At 66.3% G+C, this 20796-nt stretch overlaps 2 protein-coding genes across 9 annotated transcripts; both read right to left on the bottom strand.

The window, feature by feature from the left end:
• Positions 1 to 6079: 6079 nt before the first annotated feature.
• On the bottom strand, positions 6080 to 16800 carry LOC142421295 (uncharacterized). Of its 7 annotated transcripts, none has more exons than XM_075525886.1 (13): positions 16374 to 16766; positions 16194 to 16237; positions 15611 to 15826; positions 14942 to 15346; positions 14518 to 14692; positions 13620 to 13934; positions 13441 to 13540; positions 9916 to 10201; positions 9090 to 9193; positions 8683 to 8836; positions 8204 to 8420; positions 7876 to 7914; positions 6080 to 7727 (listed from the first exon to the last, which is right to left on the bottom strand). In XM_075525886.1, the coding sequence occupies exons 1-13, from the start codon at positions 16682 to 16684 to the stop codon at positions 7382 to 7384; spliced, it is 2712 nt and encodes a 903-aa protein (XP_075382001.1). In that variant the 5' UTR covers positions 16685 to 16766; the 3' UTR covers positions 6080 to 7381. The 7 variants fall into 7 exon arrangements, with proteins under 7 accessions (XP_075382001.1, XP_075382004.1, XP_075382003.1 ...); XM_075525889.1 differs by having other exon boundaries at positions 6080 to 7706; XM_075525888.1 differs by having other exon boundaries at positions 9916 to 10198.
• A 268-nt stretch (positions 16801 to 17068) lies between these two features.
• Positions 17069 to 20099, bottom strand: ECSIT (ECSIT signaling integrator). 2 transcript variants are annotated; one of them, XM_075525790.1, is made up of 7 exons: positions 19884 to 20099; positions 19252 to 19663; positions 18931 to 19154; positions 18476 to 18530; positions 18025 to 18245; positions 17456 to 17558; positions 17069 to 17365 (listed from the first exon to the last, which is right to left on the bottom strand). In XM_075525790.1, the coding sequence occupies exons 1-7, from the start codon at positions 19944 to 19946 to the stop codon at positions 17088 to 17090; spliced, it is 1356 nt and encodes a 451-aa protein (XP_075381905.1). In that variant the 5' UTR covers positions 19947 to 20099; the 3' UTR covers positions 17069 to 17087. The 2 variants fall into 2 exon arrangements, with proteins under 2 accessions (XP_075381905.1, XP_075381906.1); XM_075525791.1 differs by having other exon boundaries at positions 18025 to 18173; positions 19884 to 20097.
• Between the last annotated feature and the right edge of the window lie 697 nt (positions 20100 to 20796).

Below are 20796 nucleotides of genomic sequence, written 5' to 3'. Positions count from 1 at the left end.
CCAGGAACGGTTCTCGGGAGCAAGGGTGCAAATTGCGCTACAGAGCCAGAGGGCTGTGGGGCACAAGGATGGCCTCAGAAGGCACGATGACAGCAGAAGAAGGGTGCTGAGAGACAGACAGAAGGCAGCTCTGGCAAGCAATGCAAAACTCAAGCAATATCCCAGCAATGTCCTCAGGGGATGAGCAACTGAATGGAGACATCCTAGATGGTAGTGAATAAGATAAGGGAGCTGTGGGGCACAACGAAAGCCTGAGGAGGGGTTCTGTCTGAATGAGACACACAAAGAGGGCTGCAAAGCTCGAAGGGTGCCGTGGGGCACGAGGACAGTCTCGGGAGGCATCGTGACAGGAACAAGGGGGCTCCGGGGGGGCAGAGGAAACATGGACAAAGAGACAAACAAAGGATTGCTGACACAATGAGGTACTCGGGAGGGGATCTGAACAGAGTAGAGATGTCCTCAGGGAACCGGGGACAAGAGGCATCCGACATGGCGGAGGGAAAATAAAAGCCTGAGGAAGAGTTGTCTCTGAATAAGAAAGATACAAAGCCTGCTGCAGAACTAAAGGATGGCCATGGAACACAAGGACGCTCGCAGGAAGCATCGTGACAGAAACAGAGGGGTGCAGAGATGGCCAGACAGACAGAAGAAGGCTTGAGGGCACAAAGGTACTGGGGAGGGGATTTGAACAGAGCACGGATGTCACGAGGGAGACACTGACCCACTGGAGGCGAACGAGATGGAGGAGAGCACAAAAAGACTGCTCTGAGGAAGAGGGAGGAGATGTTCTGACAAACCGAGAGGGGTACAAATTACGCTTCAGAAATAACAGCATGCCGAGGAGACCCTCTACAGCCTTTGGATGAATGGAGAGAAGAGAAAAAAATGAAAGACAGAAAGAAAATTTAAGAAGCAACAGGGTATGTCACAAGAAAGACAGAATTAAAAAACCAGGGATAGACAGCTCGATAAAAGTTGACATAGAAAGAAAAATTAAAAAGCAAAAGGGTAGAAGGCAGAGGAGAAAAAATTTTAAAATAGAGATAGCAAACTAGATAAAAGTAGACATAGAAAAAAATTGAAAAACAAAGGCCTTAAAGGAAGAAAAAAAAATATAGGGACAGCAAACTAAAACAAAGACACGGAAACAAAATTTAAAAAGCAACAGGGTATGGCACAGACTAGCATGAAATAAAAAACAAAGACAGTGAACTGGATAAAAGTAGATTTAGAAAAAAATTCAAAAGCAACATTACACAGGAAAGTCTGGAAATAAAAAAATGGGGTTAGACACCTGGGTAAAAGTAGACAGAAAAAAAATTTTAAAAGTCACAATGTACAGTACAGATAGGAAAAAATAAGTGAGACAGAAAAAATACATAAAAGTGAACATAGAAACAAAAATTCAGAAGCTTTTCCAATTCAAAAGACATTAAGAGAGAAAAAATTTAAAAATAGCAAAAAACCTAAATAGATGGAGACATAGAAAGAAAATTTTAAAAGCAAGTGGGTACAGGACAGACTAGAACAAATTAAAAAATGAGGACAGCAAACTGGATAAAGATAGACGAGGAAAGAAAATTTAAAAGCAACGGGGTACAGGACAGACAAGAAACAATTAAACAGGGAGAGACATCTTGACAAAAGTAGACATAGAATGAAAATTTTAAAACTGACAGGATACAGGAAATAGGAAAAAATTAAAAAAAAGAGAGACAGAAAACAAGATAAGAGTACACCTAGAAACAAAGTTTCAAAAGGAAAAGAATTATGAGAGTAAAAAATTTAAAAATAGGGACAGCTAACTAGAAAAAAGTAGACGAGGTGCAGAGCACAGGGAGTCACTGAAAAGAGAGACGGGTCACTGCGCAGAGGGAGACCTAGAAATGCCATTTTCACCAGCACTGCAGAAGAAGGCAGTGTAGGAAAAGTGAAATAATAGCAGGTGGGGAGCTGGAAAGGGAAAGGCAGAGAAAGGAAATGTAGAAGGTGACGGCGTGGAGGGCAGTGCTAGCAAAAGGGCAAAAAGCTTTGGGGAACCAAACAGCCTGAAAGCGAGACAGAGGCAGGTACAGGCAAGGAGGCAGGCAGAGGTCTGGAGAAGCACGGCAGAGAGAGGCCCGGACGCACGCGAGGGACGCGCGACTCACCACAGTTCCTGGCACCGCCGGGAGACCTTCAGCGCCCTGAGGCTCCTCTCTCGGCCTCTGCCCCTTCCTCCTCCAGTGCCGGCTGCCTCACCCACCCAGGTGCCTCGATGCTCCTCTCCCAAGAGGCTTCCCAGAGACACGGTGGCTCAGGTGTGCGGCCGATGGGGGCACCGAGCTCCCGGCACCACGTGCTGGTGGTGCGCTCTGTCGGGGATGGCCGGGAGGGATCCTTCCCGGCTGTGGGGACCGGCTGTTCCTTGCTGGCAGCAGCTGCCTGGGGAAGCCCTTTCATTTCACTCCTCAGCCAGCTCCCGCAGGCAGGCATGCCTAGGCAGACCCTCCCCATGTAGAGCCCCTCAGCACAGCAGGGCCAGCCCCATCCTCAGCCCTTTTTAAACCCTGGGCCCAGCCCCATCCTCACCTCATGGGTCCCACCTGTGCTGCCCTGGGCCACAGCTGGAACCCATGGGGAACAGGGGGCCAATTACCCCAACCCTCACAAGCCAGACACAGCCAGCAACCTGGCACAGGCATGGGCACACACCACCACCAAGCTGGTGCTGCCATGGGCAGATGCTGCCGCCAAGCTGGCACCGGCCTGGCAGACTTTAGTTTACAGCCCAAAGCCGAGGTTGGCCTCTAAACAAGAAAACACGTGAAAGCATCCTTACAGGATGCCGGTCCAGTGGTGTCCATGATAGCTCTCACAGCCTCCCATGTAATAGGCAGCTCCCCTGTCCGGGACCATGTTTTGCACGTCCCAGGCCCTCCCCACACCCACGCTGAAATTCAAACAGAATAATTAAGGACTCTGCTTCATCGCCTCGGCCTCCAAAAGAAGCTTCCTTCCTCTGCTGACGGACAATGCAGATATCCTCATGCTGTTCCTTGAATGCGGGCTGGCCTTGGGTGCCTGTACTGCCAAAGGAAGAGAAAATGATCATGTTCTTGTAACGTGCTCCATCATCCTCTTGTTCTTCAATAAATCAAAAGAAAGCTACCATCTCAAATGCTACGTAACAGAAATTTGTGCAGGAGATGGCTGAGCCCATCCCCAGAAAGGAAAACTCTGCTATGACCCTGCTTTGCCTTTTGGCAACCCGCCATCGGTGTGCCCCAAACAGGCAAGGTCCCCTGCAGGCTGGCATCCAGCACAACAACCAGGCGAGGTCCTGTTCGGGCTGGCGTCCGCCACACACAGGCGAGGTCCCCTGCGAGCTCGCGTCTGTCACAAACAGGCAAGGTCCCATTCAGGCTGGCGTCTGCCACAAACAAACAATGTCCTGTTTGGGCTGGCGTCTGGCACACGCAGGCAAGGTCCCCCTTCGCGCTGGTGTCCGGCACACACAGGCCAGGTCCCCCTTCGCGCTGGTGTCCGGCACACACACAGGCCAGGTCCCCCTTTGCGCTGGTATCCGGCACGCACAGGCACGGTCCCGCTTACAGCTGGCATCCGGCACGCACAGGCCAGGTCCCCTTCGTGCTGGCATCCGGCACGCACAGGCCCGGTCCCACTTCGGGCTGGCGTCCAGCACGCGCAGGCCAGGTCCCCTTCGTGCTGGCATCCGGCACGCACAGGCACGGTCCCACTTCGGGCTGGCGTCCAGCATGCGCAGGCGAGGTCTCCCTTCTGGCTGGTGTCCAGCACACACAGGCAAGGTACCCCTTCAGGCTGGCATCTGGCACGTGCAGGCACGGTATCCCGGGACCTCACCTGTGTGTGCCCGACGCCAGCCCAAACGCAGACCTCACCTGAGTTTGCTGGACGCGAGCTGGAACAGGAACCTTGCCTGTGTGTGCCGGACCCTGCAGATCGGCCGCTCGGCCCCGCAGTTCGGCCGAGCGGCCGAGCTGCGGGGCCAAGCTGCAGGGCCGAGCGGCCGAGCTGCAGGGCCGAGGCTGAGCAGCCGAGTTCCAGGAGGTGCCGCTTTCCCTGCACGGACACTCCCAGCACCTGCATTAACGGGCAATAAAGCGCATTCGAGGGCAGCCGGCTGTTGTCGGGAAGGGGCCGGGGGCGGGGGCACGTCTCCTCACGGTGCCCGTGGCAAGGGGACAAAGGGTTGGGGCCCGTCTCCTTGCGACGGGACGAGGCGCGGGAAGCCCCCCTCCCCACCCGCGTCTGCTGCACCAGAGAGCGGGCAGGAGCCGACCCGTACCCACGGCCACCGAAACGGTGAAGCGCGCCCGGCCGGCGGCAGGCCTAACCTCCGGGCGTGCCTCTTGGCCCACGTGACCGCCCTGAAGCCCCGTGCCGGAAGACTACAGCTACCGGCGAGCCTTGCGGCCCACGTGACCGCCCGGAAGCCCCCCCCCCCCCCCCCCCCCCTCCCCGAGCCGTGCCCCGGGGCCTGCAGTGCTCCCCGCACCGGGTTCCCTCAGCCCCCCGCGGCGGGAGCCGCCTGCGTCCCGCTTGGAGGGCCGGGGGGGGCACTGAGGGGCGGGTTCTCCCCCACCAGGCCTCGTCCCTCGGTGCCCCGTGCTGCGGGGCAGAGGTGTCACGTCACACGGGGATCACGTTGCATGGGGTCACGTGCACTGCCATCCCCCCATCACACACACAATTTCTGAATTTTGTTTTTAATATATTTTATTATTTCTGCCATGAAAAGTACAAAGAGTCGAGTCCGAGGGTGGGGGCCAGGAGCCCGTCCCCTCTGGGGGCCCTGCTCCGCCACGGGGGGCCCCGTTCCTGCTCGGGAGCTTTCTCCCCGTGTTGGCCCCCCCCAGACAAATGGCGGGGGCCGAGGCGAGGCCCCCCCGGGGTGCAGCTCTTATTGCTACTGAACTGGGGGGTCCCCTCGACCCACCCATCCTGCTGGGGCTGGGGCTGCCTAGGCGCTCGCGTCCCGGGGACGGGGGTCCCCAGGGTGGAGCCGCCCTGGGAGGGGTCCGACCTTGGCGGGGTGGAGGCGGCCCCGGGTGCCTGGGTCCCTTGCCTGCCCCAGGGACGCGTGCACACATGGGCGGGGGGAGTAATAAATATTTACATTAACAATAAGTTAAAACTACAAGAAGCTGCAAACGGGCACGACACGATGCAACGCAAAAAGCAGGAGCCGGGAGGGGTGGGGTGGGGTCCCAGGGGACCCAGGAGGAGCAGAGGGTCCCAGGGGTCCCAGGGCTGGGGAAAGCCAGCAAAGAATCGGAAACAAATAGGAACAAAAACCACTGAAAAGCAAGAAATTATCCCGACGGAGAAAAGAAAATAAATAATAATAGCAATAGTAATAATAACAACAGCAACAACAGCAACAACAATAATAATAATAATTAATAATAATAATGATAATAATAATAATAATGAGGAAGATGAGGATGGGGCTGCTATGGGGGACTCAGCCTGTTGGGAAGGTTGGGGGTTTTGGGGGCTTTTCTGCCCTTTTCTTTGGCCAGGATGCTAGAACTGGCCAAGCAAAAGCACCTGCCCCAGCGAACTGAGGAGGTTGGGGCAAAAAAATGGGTGGGGTATTTGGAGAAGGGTGGGGACAGGGCAGTGTGGACAAGACACACACACACACACACACACACGCACCCCTGGTTTGGGGGTGCCACAGGCTCAGGGGCAGCGGGACCCCTGGGCAGCCTCAACCTGATGGCACTTTAGTGCCATTGACACCCCACAAAAATGTGCTGTGACCATGCTTGGGGATCACGACTTCTGGCCCTGCCTCCAAGCAACTGAGGGGGGGCACATAACAGATTCCCACCCCCCCGCACCTTCCCTCCAGAGGGGCGGTTTTGGGGGACTTCAGGGGATTTTTTTTAATTTTTTTTTTCTTCTTCTCTTACAAAAATAGATGGTTTTGTGTCTGTTGCTCCAGAGGAGTCACTGCTCGCTGTGTCGGTCTCTCTCCTCGCTACTGTTAGCGCTACCATTATTGTTCTTATTCACTATTGTTTGTTCTTTCTCCCAGAAAAAATTCCCTCTCAAAAAAAAAGAAACAAATGGAAAAAAAGAGGAGAGAGCAGACACCCGCCCCCCCCCCGGACTTCTGGAGAGTCCCCCACTTGGCACCAGCCTGGACACAAAACGAGCCGAATCGGGTGCTGTGGCGGGGTCCCGACCCGGGGCAGCGGCCGGAGCCGGGGCTCGAACCAGCGATCCCGGGCGCCGCTCCGGGTGGTCCGGCCACCGGTCCGGTGCGCCAGGGGCGTGGTCTCTGAGCTGGGGGCGGGGTCTAGTTCTGGGGCGAGGATAAGCCCCGAGGGACCGCGATCCTGGGGGCGTGGTTTAGTCGAGGGGCGGGGCCTCGCAGAATCGTGGGCGGGGCTCCCCCGCTTTCCCTCCCCCACGGGAGCAGCTCTGTCCCGGAGGACCCCTGTGGTCTCCACAACCCAACCCAGACTCGCCCTGAGGGGGGACAGAACACCCCTAAGGGGGGGAACCCCACTTCTCCCCGTTTGGGGGTGCACGACCTCCCCAGAGGAGGAAAAAAAGGGGGGGGGGGGTGTCTGGCACCCACCCCAGGGAGTGCTGTGGGTCCCCAAGGTACCTGGGCTTGCTGGGGGTCGCCGTGGCTTCCAGGTGCTGGGGGGGACAGGGGTATCCACAGTGCCTGGGGGAAGTTCCCCAACATCGCTGGGTGCTGGGGGGGTCCCCAGGGTCTTTGGGGTGCGCATGGCATTCCTGGGAGCTTTGGCAGTGACACCCCCCCCTCCATATCCAGACTCCTTCACAATTCCCAGGGGTTTTGGGGTGCCTGGGGGGTGCCAAGTGTGTCCACAGTGTCCTGGGGGTTCTCCAGTCTTTCCAGAATGGAGCGGGAGGTGGGGCGGGAGGATCTTCAGGAGTGCCCCCAGCATCTCCATGTCCCCACAGTGTCCAAGAGCTCTGGGGCACCTGGGGGAGTCCTCGGGGTGTCCATGGTGCCTAGGGGAGAGGTGGGGGTGTCCGTGGTATCCAGGCTGTCCTTTGGGTGTCCCCATGGTGTCCTTAGTGCCCCTGTGGGGGGTCCCCGAGGTCTCCAGCTGTCCAGGGGAGTTCTCCATAGTTTCCAGGGTGAGGAGGTTCCCACAGTGTCCTTGGTGCCTGGGGGGGGGTCCCCATGGTCTCCAGGGTATCCTTGGGGTGTCCCCATGGTGTCCTTGGTGCCCATGAAGGGGGTCCCCAAGGTCTCCAGGGGGGTTGTCCATGATCTCCACGGTGTCCTTGGTGCTCATGGGGGTCCCTGTGGCCTGGTGGTGCCAGGGGACCTGATCAGGGGGCCAGGGGGCCAGTGGGGTGAGGCTCAGGCCTTGTGCTGTTTGCTGGTTTTGAAGGAGACCTGGAGCACACGGTCGCCCAGGCGATAGCCATTGAGGCTGGCGATGGCCATGGCCGCCTCCTCGTAGTTGGTCATCGTGACGAAGCCAAAGCCCTTGCACTTGTTGGTAGCGAAGTCGCGGATGACCTTAACGTTGGTGACAGCACCGAAGGGCCCGAAGAGCTGCCAGAGGACGCTCTCGTCCGCCTCGGGCGCCAGGTTGTAGACGAAGATGCACCAGCCAGCGCTGGGGGCCCCCAGGCCCACTCCAGCCAGCCCTGGCACCGCCTCGATGGCCAGTGGGGAGAACCTGGGCAGCAGCAACAGCGGGCTGGCCTGGGGTCAGGGCACCCAGACGCTGGGTCCCCCCCCAGGACACGTGTGTCCCCTCCTGCCAGGGTCCCCAGCCCGTGCACGGGGCTGGGGGTGCAGAGCTGGACTGGGAGGGGGCCGGGGGGGAGGTGGGGAGGGGCCGTTACCTCTTCACGCCGTAGGCCACATTCAGCAAATTGTCAAGCCTGGAGGGGACAAGCGGCCGTTAGAGGGGACACAGCGAGGGGGGTGCCCATGTAGGTGTCTCTTTGCCATGGGGGTGTCCCACTCCCTGTGGTGACCCCCCATCCCCTGGGGAGTGTTCACATAGTGCTGGGGATGTCCCCACGCTCTGTGGTAGCCCCATCTCCTTGGGGGGGGTGTCCTCATGGTGCTGGGGATGTCCCCACACCCTGTGGTGGCCCCATCTCCTGGGGGTGCCCCCGTTCCCAGGGATGTCCCACCCCCCAGGGCCCTCGGGCACGTCGGGCTCACCGGAAGCGCTGGGGGGGATGGTGCAGGGTGCCGTAGCGGCGGGCGCTGGGGCAGAGGCTGAGCAGGGCCCCCCCCGACTTCTGGCCTGGGCTGTTGGCGAACTTGACGGTGATGGGCTCGGCGGCGCCCAGCGGTTTCTGCCCATGCAGCCCCCGGACGGCCTCCTCTGCCTCCACGCGCTTGTCGAAGCGGATGAAGCCCACCCCCCGCGAGACACCTGCGTGTGGGGCGTCCAGGGGACAGAGCCCTGAGACTTTGCTGCATGGCCGCAGGACGCAGGCATCCAGGCAATCCCCCCGCCCAGACCCACCCATGGGACCCAGGCGTCTGAGGAATTTCCCCCCACCCCAGACACCCCACACCCCACCCACAGGACCCAGGCATCCAGAAAATGTTCCCCCACCCCATAGAACCTACTGGGAACCCAGGCGTCTTGACAGCCCCCCCTTCCCCTGGGGGACTCAGGCGTCCAGGCGCACCTGTGACCTGGTCAACGAGGATGCGGGAGGTGATGATGCGGCCATACTGGGAGAAGAGCTGCTCCATCTCCTTCTGCCCCATGGCCTTGGGGAGACCGCTCACGTAGAGGTTGGCATCACGGATGGAGGCCGAGCTGGGCCGGGCATAGGACACCTGGAGGGTGGGTCAGCCCTGGGGAACTAGGTGTCCGGGTGCCAGAGCTGCCTCCCACCCATGGCCCCCCCCCCCCCCCTCCCAAGGACCCCCCCCTAGTGTCCACCCCCCCGAGGGACCCCCTGGTGCTCAACCCTCCCCCCAGGGACCCCAGCGTCCACCTGCTCCGAGGGACCCCAGCATCCCCCCCACCCCTACCTCCTGAGGCAGCCCCTGGTGCCCACCCCCCCCAAGGGACCCTGGCGCCTGGCACCTTGATGGTCTTGGTCTGCAGCTTGAGGCCGTTGAGGGTGCTGATGGCCTTGTCGGCGTCACCCGCCTCAACGTAGTTGACGAAGCCATAGCCCAGGCTCTGCCCTGAGGCGCGGGGGTCGGCGCTGAGGGTGGCCCCAGCGCCAGGCCCAGTTGTGCCATCCCAAATCCCCGTCCCCACCCCACCCCTGTCCCCACCCCTGTCTCCAAGGCCCATTTCCATCCCGTCTTCATCTCTGTCCCTGTGGGTCCCCGTCCCCACATCCCTGTACCAGGGATCCCGTGGTCGAGCTTGCAGGACCTGAGGTCCCCAGAGAGGTTCCTGAAGTTGTCCCTGTCCCCACGATCCCATCCACATGCCCATCCCTGTCCCAGTCCTCACAGGTCCATACATCCCATCTCCCTGTTTCCCGTGTCCAGTCTCCCCATGTCCCCATGTACTATCTGCCCATGTCCCGTGTCCCGTCTCCCTGTGTCCCATCTCCCCATGTCCCCGTGTCCCATCTCTTCATGTCCTGTTTCCCCATGTCCCATGCCCCCATCCCATCTGCCCATGTCCTGTGTCCTATCTCCCCGTGTCCCATCTCCCCATGTCTCTGTGCCCCATCTGCCCATGTCCCTGTGTCCCATCTGCCGTGTCCTGTCTCCCCATGTCCCATGTCCCTTGTCCCATCTCCCCATGTCACATGTCCCTGCGTTCTGTCTCCCCGTGTCCCACATCCCCACGTCCCATCTGCCTGTGTCCCCATGTTCCGACTCCCCATGTCCTGTGTCCCCATGTCCCATGTCCCCATTTCCCATCTGCCTGTGTCTCCCCTGTCCCGTACCGGTGACCTTGTCGCGGACAAGCTTGCAGGACTCGATGTCCCCAAGGCTGCCAAAGAGACTCCGCAGCTCCTCCTGGCTCATGCTCTGGGGCAGGTAGTTGACGATCAGGTTGGTTTTGCTGTCGTCGGCCACGGGGGGGGCTGGGGGGGCCCCATTGGGCAGCGCCGCTGCCACCCCCGGCCCTGGCACCGCCACCACCGGCACGGCCACAGGGACGGGGATGGGGCCACAGCCCGACGGCCCTGGGGTGCTGGGAGCCTGGGCCTCCACCGTGCTCAGGATCTGCTGAGGGGACGCATGGGTGTCACCAGGGTGTCTCCATCACAGGGACAGCAGAGGGACAGGGACACCAAGGTCATGGGGACAGCACGGGGACAGGGAGACAGGCACGGGGAACCCCAAGCGGTGGGGACACGGAGTCATCACTGAGGTGAAGCGCGGACGGAGCCATGGGGGGACACAGGGATGGGGACAACCAGGACGTGGCAGGGGGGGATGAGGACACCGTAAGGAGGGGACAGGGACAAGTCGGGTGGGGGCGAGGGGGCAGTGGGCTCTTCGGGGACGCCGGGGTCCCCACAGGCTGCCCCTCCCCCCAGCAGAGCAGGAGGCGTCCGGGCTCCCACCACCCCAAAGCGGGAGGGGACTCAGGCGTCGGGCGCGCCCCTCCCCCCGGGGGATAATCCCCCATTGTGCAGCGGAGCCCCCGCCCCTCCCCCCCCGCACAATAGCAGGGGACAATGGGCCTTTGTCGCCGGGAGACGGGACACCCGGGGCCGCCAGCCACGGCTGCGGGACGCAGGCGTCCGGGGGCTGCCCCCCCCCGGCGGGATGCCGGGAGCTGACCAGGGGCTGAAACGGGGCGGGGGGGCCGGAGGCCTGGGCCCTTCGGGGGGGCACTGTGCCTTTAAGGCCTGGGGGGCCGGCGCGAGCGAGAGGGTGTCATCTGTCCGTCCGTCCACCCGCGGGGCAGCGACAGCCCCGAAATTGGCCGGTGAGAAAAGTGAAAGCAGAAAAGCCGAAAATCACCAAATCGGATTGAGAAAATGGGATTTACGGGCGACACGGCCACGGACTCACACCCAATGCAGTGACAGGGACACACGCCTCTGCCGCACACACGCGCTCCGCAGGGTTGCGTGGGTCCGCGTGTCGCGTGTGCGCACACGTCTCCTCCCCACACACACGTGTCCCCGCACCCACACGGTGAAGCGGAGGTGTGTGCGTGCGTTGGCACACGCATGTGCACCTGTGTGCAGGCCCCTCTACGCTGTGCGCACGCGTGTGCATGTGGCAGCAGCTCAACATGGGCCTGGACGGAGCAGGACTGGGGGGGCAGGTGACAGCTGGGTCCCCACCCCACCCTTGCACAGACGCATCACACACGAGCACGCAGGGCACACCCATGTCCCAGCACGGCAGATGCCGCATGGGCCAACACACCCTGCGTGCCCCGTGACACAGGTGCGTGCCCCTGCTGCACACACAGACATGTGCCCTCAACGTGTGGTGCACACATGTGTGCATGCACTCCCATCCCCACCCAAGTGTGTCACGCTCACGGGGCCATCACACGGGGGGGGCGGACACAGAGACGATGGGGACATGGCAGGGGCAGCAGGAATGCCGGGGGGCTGGAGGATGAGGAGGTGGGGGGACACAGGGGTGGGGGGTCGGGGGGGACATGAAGAGCGGGGAATGTTGGATGCTGAGGAGCCCGAGGGGGGGAGGGGGGGGGCACAGGATGGGGCTTTCGGGAGATGGAGGACGCTGGGGGTGCCGGCCGCGCCCCCCCGACGACACCCCCAACCCCCGCGGCCCCTCCCCCCGCTCCTACCGTCACCATCGTCGCGGGGCCGCCGCCGTGGGGGCTGCTCGGGGGGCCCCCGCACGGCCCGGTGGGCTCGGGGGGCTGCGGGGGGCCCCGAGGCAAGGGGACTCCGCGGGTCTCAGCCGCTGCGTCGGGCGCTGCGAGCGGCGGCCCCGTCGGTCCTTTAAACGTCCTTGGGCGGCCGCGGGGCGGGGCCCCCCCAAACCGCCGCGGTGGGCGCGGCCCGGCCCCCCCGCTCCGCGATGGCTCCGTCCACCCCCCCCGCCCGCAGGTGGGTCGGACCGGCTCCCCCAGCCCGCTCCGGCCCCCCCGGCGACGCCCATTGGCTGCCGAGCGGGCGGAGCCCCCCGTCGCTCCCCGAGACCCCCTATAGCCCCCCCCGGCCCCGCCCACGTGACGGGGGGGGGGGGAGGAGGAGGAGGAGGAGAGGGTGATGGGGGGGGGTCATGAAGGAGGAAGTGGCGGGCGGGGTGGGAAGGAAGGAGGAGGAGGAGGAGGAGGAGGAGGAGGAGGAGGAGGAAGGACGCGGGTGATGGAGGAGGAGGGGGCGGAGGCGCAACGGAGATCCCGCAGCGGCACCGCCGGAGCCGGGGGAACCGGGCAGGGGGGAGCCGCCAGTTCAGCACCGGGGAGAGCTCCGGGGCGGGACCCGGGACCCGCCCGTCCGCCCCGGGGCCGGCGGGGGAAGGGAGCGTCCTGCCAGAGCCGCGACCCCCGCGCCGTGGGGCACCGGGTGGGTGTGCCCCCCCCCCATACTGGGCCCTGGAGCCCCCCTGCTCCCCCCCGCGCCCCCACTGACCCCGCGGGTCCCCCCATCCCACCCTGGGGCTCCCCGGCAGAGAGCGGGAGGCAGCAAGTAAAAGCCATCACTTTAATGGAAGTGGGGAGGGAGGGCAGGGGGCCCCGGGGGGGTCGGGTCCCCCCCTCCCAAGACAAAAATCAGGGTCCCCACTGCCCCCCGACCCCCCCCCCCCCCCCAAGACCTAGTTGCCCCAGGGGTCGGGGGGAGAATGACAACTGAGAGTCAGGAAATAAATAATGAGTGAGTGGGGAGCCCAGGGCAATGGGGGGATCCTGGGGGTGTCAGGGTCCCCCGGTGCTGGGGTGGGGGGGTCCCCAGGGCAGCTCGGGGAGCCCAGGGATTGAGGGCCTCCACCAAGTGCATAGAGCTCAGGGTGTCCCTCGGGGGGGTCAGGACCCCCGGGGGGTACTTCCCCACCTCCACGTGCCATGAGGCGGCCCCAGGGAAGTCAGGGCGACCCAGCGGGCAGGGGGGGGGCCCCTAGGTGCCACGGGGCTCGGGGTGGCTCTTGAGCGCGTGGAACTTGAGGCCCTCGGGGCGCTCGAAGCGCCTCCCGCAGCGCTCACAGGGGAAGGGGCGCAGCCCTGGCCCCCCGTGGCGCCTCATGTGCCATGTCAGGGAGGCACGTTGGCGGCAGCGGTACCCGCAGACCTCACACCTGGGGGGGTAAGGGGGGTGAGGGGTACCCCCAGACCTCACGCCTTGCGGGGGGGGGGGGGGGGGGGGGGGGGGGGGGGGAAGGCAGAAGAAGTGTAGTCCCCTCCCCATGCCACTCAATGCAGCAGTGACCCTACCACATCACTGACCGCAAGCAGAGGTCTCCCCAGTGCCCCTCCCCCCCCCCCAAACGCTCCCCGCAGGGGGTGTCCCCAGTGTCCCCCCATCACTCACTGCAGAGGGGTCTCCCCAGTGTGCGTCCGTCTGTGCACCTCCAGGTGGTTCTTGCGCTTGAAGGATTTCCCGCAGGTCTCGCAAGTAAACTCCCGCACGCCTAGGCAGGGGGACGTAGAGGGACGTTGGGGGATGTGCGGGAACGTTGGGGGTGCAGGGGGGGGACGTTGGGGGCTCACCAGAGTGGATGACCATGTGCCGGCGCAGGTGGTTGGCCAGGTAAAACCTCTTCCCGCAGCCGGGCTGTGGGCACTGCTGGGTCCGGCCCTTGCGGTGCACCAGATTGACGTGGTTCTGGGGGGCGGAGAGGTGAGGGGGTCCCCCGGGGACCCCAAAGGGCACAGAGGGGAGCGGGGTGGCCCCAGGGGGGCCGCACCTGGAAGCTGCTGAGAGCGACGTAGACCTGCCCACAGCCTGCATAGGGGCAGGCGATCGGCTCCGGGAGCCCCTCGGGGTCAGGGTGGGGGACGCGGCCCCGCCTGCTCCGCCGCCGCCTGCGCAGGGAGGGGCAACAGCACAGCCTGGGGCGAGTCCCCCCACAGAGGCCGCAGCACAGGGGGCCCCAGCATTCAGGGGCCTTGTCCAACAGCCCTTGATGCGCTTGAGAATTCCTAAACACCTTTGCAAACCCTGAATAGCTCCTCCGTTCCAAGAGTACCCCCAAAAAAGACCCCCACGGCACCTGGAAACTGTCCCAGGCCACTGCCCCCCAAAAAAGCCCCTACCCTTCTAAAGGCCTCTAGAGCCTCCCCTCTTGTCCCCAAGGACCCCTCCATAACTCTAAGGTCTCCCCCAACTCTAAAAAAAAGAAAACAACAGCCCGCCCCCCCCCCCCCCCAGTCCCTGAACCCCTTGTAACCCCACAGGCCCTCCCCAACCCTGACCCCTTTTTCATGTCCCCAAAAACTTAGAGAACCTTGTAGTGACCCCCAAAGACCCCCCCAATACCTCATACTTCCCCTGAGCCCCCAGGGAAACCCCAAACTCCATCACCCCTCTCAAGCCCCGAGCCCCCCCAGCCTGACCACCCTTGGACCCCCAGGTACCCAAGTGACCTCCAACCCCTGCCCTCCTGACCTCTCGGGCTCTTTGGGGATCTCGTAGATGATGGCTGATACGTCACCACCATCGGCGTCCTCAGCCGGGGGGGGCAGGAGGGGCTCCCGGGGGGGCTCCAGAGGGGGCTGGGGGGGGAGCTCGGCGGCAGGGAGGGGCACCTCCTCCTGCTTCAGCCCCAGCATCTCATCCTCCTCTGCCATCAGCGTGGCAAGTGAGGCAGTGCTGCCCCACGGCCCCCCAGCGCCCGATCCCCCTCAACACCCCGATCTCCTTCATTCCTGACCCCAATCCACCTGCACCCCACCAACACCCCAATCCCACCTGACCCCTAACCCTTATCCCCCCCCAACTCCCCCCCAGCACCCCAATCCCGCCCCCCCCGACACCTGAGGTCCCAGCACACCAATCTCTCTCACCCCTATGGCCCCTGCCCCCCCCTTACCTGTCTTAGGGAGGTGGGGGTCCGGGGGGGGTGGGGGGAAGGCAGCCCCCCCCTCCAGCAGAGTGCAGGGCAGCTCGTCCCCCCCCACGTCCAGCTGCAGCCCCCCCAGCGCGTCATAGCCAGGGCTGGCCAGGATGAGGAGAGGGGGCCCCTGCAGCAGAGTGGGGGGCCCTCCCTCGGCCAGCGTCCCCCGCCCTGCGCCCAGCCGCAGGGGCAGCGGCAGTGGCACGCAGACCACAGCCTCCAGCGCTGCCCCCCGCCCCTCCGCAGCACCCTCAGGGGGGCCTGGACCTGCAGGGGGGGCCACTGCCACCCCCCCTGGCGCTGATGGGCCCCCCCCCGGCGTCGCCTCCGAGCCTGAGCTGCAGCCTCCTGAGGAGGAGGAAGAGCTGCCAGGAGCTGCTGCTGCACGAGAGAGAAGATCAAGGGGAGCCTCCAAAGGAACCCACCCCAAGCCCCAAAGGAATGCCACCACCCCCCGAAAAAAATCCTCCTGAGTCCCAAAGGAGTACCCTGGGCCCCCCACCCGCAGTCCAGGTCCCCAGAAGATGCAGTCACGTCCCCCAAACCGCCCCTGGGCCCCACCCCTGCATCCCCACTCCCCAGCTGAGCACACCCAGCCCCCCTCCCTGGGGGGGGGACCGCAGCCCCCCCTGCCCCCCTGCGCACCATCGTCACTGTCCCCGTCGGAGTCGCTGAGGGGCCGCAGAGGCGAGCGCAGGTCCTGGAAGTAGCGGTGCCCACGCTCGCACTGCCAGACGGCCGTGGTGTAGAGCCCCACCGAGGGGTCCAGCTCCGCCAGCCGTGGCTCATAGGGGCAGCGCTGCCGGTGGTCCTCGTACCAGATCACCGCATGCCGCAAGCAGTTCACATTGCGCCGCCGCCCTGGGGGAGGGCTGCTGGCAGCCTGGCACCCCCCGCCCAACCCCACAGCACCCCCGGCCGCCCCAGCCCCTGCCCCACACCCCAGTCCTATCCCCCATCAACCCCCAAACCCTGCCTGGCCCCCTAGCACCCCCTGACCGACTCCACAGCCCCTCCAGGCACCCCAGACCCACCCAACTCCCCTCCAGCACCTATAGCCCCAGCCCTGTTCCCCATCACCCCCCAGACCCTGCCTGCACCCTTGGCAGCCCCAGGCCTCCCATCCCCTGCCGGAGCCCCCACCAGCACCCCCTAGCCCGGAGTGCCCCCACTCACACCCCGGCCCCCACCGGCAAGGGCAGCCCCCGCCCGCCCCACCAGCACTCACTTTTCTTCCGTTTGGGTTTTTTAGGGATCTGCTCCCACAGCTTCCTGCGGAAAGAGGGGCGGTGGCCTGGGGACAAACAGGGGCGCCCCTCCCCGCGGGGGAGCCGTCCCCCCGAGAGCTGCAGGAGGGGAAGGGGCACCCGGTCCCCCCCGGTCCCCCCGGCTCCTCAGCCCCGCTCACCCGCGCCGCCCGGCGCGCTGTCCCCGCTCCAGCCCCAGCAGGTAGGCCGCCAGCTTGGCATCGCTCCAGCCGCTGCGGCGGCGCAGGTCGACCCAGGGCCCGTGCGCCTCGCCCAGGTACACCCGCCGCACATCGTACTTCTTCCGTGACTCCAGCCGTCGCCGCGCCCGGTCCGACTCCGTCAGCCGCGGTCGCCCCCGCGCCTTCCGCCCGCCCCCTCCCGGCTCCGCCGCGGGGCCGGCCCCGGGGCCGGGGCCGGGGCCGGGGCCGCCACCGCTCCCCTGCCCCGAGCCCCGCTCGGCCGCGCTCATGCCGGGCCCGCCGCCCCGCGCCGCGGCGCGCCGCCGATGACGCCGCCGCCGCTTCCGCTTCCGGCGCCGCTCGCGCCGTTTTTCGCGAAGCCAGGCGCGGCGCAGCGCAGTCCGCATGCGCGGGAGAGGAGCGGCCGGAGGCGTGAGGCCCGGAGCGGTGCCGGCACACAGCGCGCGTGCGCGCGCGCTTCCGCCAGGCTCTGCCCGCACGACGTCTGAGCGGCCAGCACGCATGCGTGGAGCCGCGCCCGCGCCCGCCCCGTCCGTCCCTGCGGGACCCCGTGCCCCCCCACCTCCCACGTGCCCCCAGTGCCCGCCTGCCGCCCCCCGCCCCGCCTGCCCCCGGGGCGCCGCCCCCAGGACCCCCGACACAAGACACCGCTCTCCGCCGGCGACACTTCCTTTATTGCCCCGCACCGCTGCCGGGGCCGGCGGCGTCGGCCCCGCCGCTGTGCCCGGGCCCCCGCGGCAGGTCGGGGGGCTCCAGCACCGCGGGTGGGGGCGGCACCGCAGGGGGACCCCCGGGGGCGCCAGCCGGAGGGTGCCCGTCCCCCAGGCGGAAGACAACGGGGGTGCTCCCCAGGACAGGGTTCGCCTCCTGCAGCCCCGCGATCCACTTGCCCAGCGTCCGCCGGTCGCCCGCCCCCGCCATGCACAGCGCGAAGACGGGGCCCTCCTCCACTGCGGGAGACGGGTCAGGGGGACGGGGACGGCACGGGGCCCCCCCTCACCCCTGTCCCTGTCCCCCGGCCCCTGCCCCCCTGCCTTTACCCTCCTCCACATCGAAGTCGTCGTCGTCCCAGGGGCCGCGCTCCAGGTCCAGGTCGAGGTGGAGGGGGTAGTACAGGCTGCGCTCGGGGTCTGGGGGGTCCTCCTGGTGCGGGCAGGGGGTCCCCTCCTACCTGTCCTGGACCAGGGTTCCCCTCCTCTCCGGGGCCATAGGGGTCCCCTCCTGTCTTGGGCCAGGGAGTCCCCTCCCTCCCTCCTTCCCCTCCTATCCTGGGCCATGGGAGTCCCGTCCCCTCCCCTTCTGGGCCATGAGAGTCCCCTCCCACCTGTCCTTGGCCATCGGGGACCCGTCCTCTCTTCTCCTGGGCCAGGGGGACCCCTCTGGGGCCCTGAGGGTCCCGTCCTGCCCCATCCTGGGCCATGAGAGTCCCTTCCCACCCGCTCTGGGCCATGGGGGTTCCATCCCCTCCTGTCCTGGGCCATGGGTGCCCTTCTGTGGCCATGGGTCGCCCGTCCCACCCCCTCCAGGCCCATGGGGGCCCCCTCCCCTTCCATCTTGTCAGGAGGTTTCGTCCCATCCCCTCCCGAGCCCCAGAGTCCGCTGGGCTCACCCGGAGGTGGGGGGGCAGGGGGTCCCCCCGCAGCACGTAGTAGCACAGGCGAGTCCTGCGCAGCCAGAGGGGGAACGGCCCCTCCACGAAGACAGGCCGGGCCGGGCCGTGCCGAGCCAGCAGCGACTGCTGGTCCGGGCTCTGGGCACCTGCAGGGGGGGAGCTGGGGACCCCACGCCAGCACTGGGGACCCCCAAGCCCCCACACAAGGGACCCCAACACTCGGGACCCCACACCCAACACTGTAGGGCTCCCTCTACACCAGGCTCCCCTGAATGCATGGGTCTCTCACACATGCCAAGGTCCCCAACCCCGCACACTGGCTCCCCCCACATGCCGGCGTTCCCCCAAACACATGGGTCCCCGCCCCAGACACCTGCCCCCCCCCCCCCCCAAGACACCCACATGCCTCCCCTGACACCCAGGTCCCCCTGGGTTCCCCGGCGCTCACCGATGATGTAGGGCTGGACGGAGCCTTCATTGTCCCCCTCATCTGGCACTGGATGCTGCGGGAGGGAGACAGTCATCACCAGCCACCCCTTAATGACCCAGGGACCTCGGGGCCTCGCTGGGGCACTGTGTCCCCAAGGGGGGCCCAGCCGGCCACCTGGCCATGGTGACAGAGGGGCCCCCTCTGCATCCCCATCCTCGGTTCTCCCACCCCAGCTCTGCGTCACCGTGTCCCACCCAGCTGGTGGTGAGGTGGGTTCCCTGTCCCCGTCCCCCCATCCCTGTCCCATCCCACCTGATAGGCAGCGATGCTGGTCCCCCACCCCCTGTCCACCCGTCCCCGCGTCCCTATGTCCCCACATTCCCCCCGTGCTCCCCAACGTCCCCATCCCCACGTCCCCTGTCCTCATGTCCCCCGGTGTGTTGCCCATCCCCGTACCCGTCCCCGCGTCCCACCTGGTAGACAGTGATGCGTGCATCGGGGTCGTTGGCGATACGGTGCAGGCCCAGGCGGGCAGCGGCCAGGCCGGGGGGGGGCAGGTGCGGGGGCAGGGGGTGGGGATCCACGTGGCGCAGCCGCGGCAGCCAGTACAGCAGCCGCTGGCACTTGCGCACAGGGCGGCTGCGGGGCCCGAAGATCCCCAGGAGCAGGAACCGCGTCTCCGCATCCGGCACCACGCCTGCACAGGGACCCAGGCGTCCGGCCAGGTGTGGGGAGCCAGGCTTCCGGGCCCCCTCCCCGGGGGGCTGGCACCCCCTCTCCCTGCCCGCACCCACCGTATCGTTCCATCTGCTCCAGGATCTGGAGGCCGCACTCCTGCTGCTGGGGGAAGGGGGCCAGCAGGCGCTGGAAGGGTCCGCGGGGCACCCAGGGTCCGCGGGGCAGCAGGCGCAGCAGGCGGTGGTAGGCCTCCCGCTCCCGCGCCACCCCCAGCACCGGCATCGCCGCCAGCGCCGCCGCCACCAGCTCCAGCCGCCCCACGCGCCGCCCGGGCGCCTGCTCCAGCGCTGCCAGCGCTGCCGCGAAGGCCGCGGGGCCCCGGTCCTCATCCTGCACCCCGCGGGAGGAGCCGCGCCACGCCGGGGCCCCCACGGCCTCCCCCGCGGCGTCCCCCGAGGCGTCCCCCCCGGCCTGCCCTGCCGGGTCCCCCGCTGGGCGGCTGCTGCGCTGGCACAGGCTCCGAGCGACCTGGGAGGGGATGAGGGAGCGAGGCTGGGGGGGCCAGGGCCGGCCGGGCTCCCCGTGTGGCCGCCCGGCCGCGGCAGCCCCTGGGTCCGCCCCCATCGCCCGCTGTGTCCCCTGTCCCGGCCCCTGCCCGCCGTCCCCGCGGCCCGCAGCGTCCCTCGTGTCCCCACACCCCCCTGTGTCCTCCCGGCCCCGGCCGTCTGCTCCGAGCCCCCCCCCGCACCTGCGGGGCTCCCCAGCCCCCCCAGAGCCCCCGGGGCAGCACGCGGGCCCAGTGCAGCCTCATGGCGCCGCGGGGTCGGTGCGGGCGGGCCAGAGGTCAGGGGTCACGGTCGGACACCGGGGCCCCCCCACGGGGTCGCGCCGCTGGGCGCCGCCATGTGCCGCCGACCCCGCCGGCCAGCGCTTCCGGGTCACGAGGCGGGGCCTGCGGCAGAGCCAATCGCCGCGTGTTCCTCGCCTGGGGGCGTGGCCTGGACGGTGATTGGCGGCGCGGAGGGCGGGGCTCGAAGGGGTTCCCCGTGACGTCAGAGCGGGCCCCACGGACGAGTGCGGAGCGGGGGTTACACGATGATGTCAGGGCCGGGGATACACGATGATGTCAGGGCCGGGGACAGCGGTGGCCTTGAGCACGGCTGGGCGATGGCAGAACCTGGGGCTCGCGGTGATGTCACACGGGGCCCGGTGACGTCAGAGCCGCAACGGCTGCTATACATGAACACGGCAGCTCCGGCCGGGGCGGGGGCGGCCCCGGGCGCCCGGCACCCCCGGGTCGTCCCGGAGGGTCCCCGCCCGAGGCCGCGGGACGGCGACCCCCCCCGGGCCGGGTCCCCGCGGAGCGGCGGGGGCGGGGCCCGGACGCCCTGGGGGGGGAGGGGGGGCGCATTCCCCACCCGTGACGAACCGTCCCTTCCCCCGGGGCCGGCGGAGTCCGATCCGCTGACGGCACCGGGAGGACCCGGGCCTCCGGACCGCCCCGCCCCCACCTCTCCCCTCGGGACTGGGGGGACCCGGGGGGGGGGACAGCGCGGGGAGGGGGGAGGGCCGAAGGGACGGGCGGACGGACAGCAGGACCGGAGTAGGGACGGAGGGACGAGGGGGGCGGGCGGGGGGGCGGGAGGTGGGGGAGGATGGGG

The sequence above is a fragment of the Mycteria americana genome, chromosome 28, assembly GCF_035582795.1.
Source record: "Mycteria americana isolate JAX WOST 10 ecotype Jacksonville Zoo and Gardens chromosome 28, USCA_MyAme_1.0, whole genome shotgun sequence".
NCBI lineage: Eukaryota > Metazoa > Chordata > Aves > Ciconiiformes > Ciconiidae > Mycteria > Mycteria americana.
This window is presented reverse-complemented; position numbering and strand designations above follow the sequence as displayed.

Bases quoted from the DNA above. Each gene is read 5' to 3' on its own strand.
- LOC142421295 (XM_075525886.1), bottom strand. From the start codon at position 16,684: ATGAGCGCGGCCGAGCGGGGCTCGGGGCAGGGGAGCGGTGGCGGCCCC. The intron at 14,693-14,941 runs GTAAGGGGGGGG...CGCTGATGGCAG, and splicing joins CCCCCACCTCCCTAAGACAG to AGGAGGATGAGATGCTGGGG. The intron at 8,421-8,682 runs GTGCGCCTGGAC...CCCCACACGCAG, and splicing joins CCTCGTTGACCAGGTCACAG to GTGTCTCGCGGGGGGTGGGC.
- ECSIT (XM_075525790.1), bottom strand. From the start codon at position 19,946: ATGAGGCTGCACTGGGCCCGCGTGCTGCCCCGGGGGCTCTGGGGGGGC. The intron at 19,155-19,251 runs GTGGGTGCGGGC...GTCCCTGTGCAG, and splicing joins GGAGCAGATGGAACGATACG to GCGTGGTGCCGGATGCGGAG. The intron at 17,559-18,024 runs GTGAGCCCAGCG...TGCCCGCACCAG, and splicing joins CCCTGCCCCCCCACCTCCGG to GAGGACCCCCCAGACCCCGA.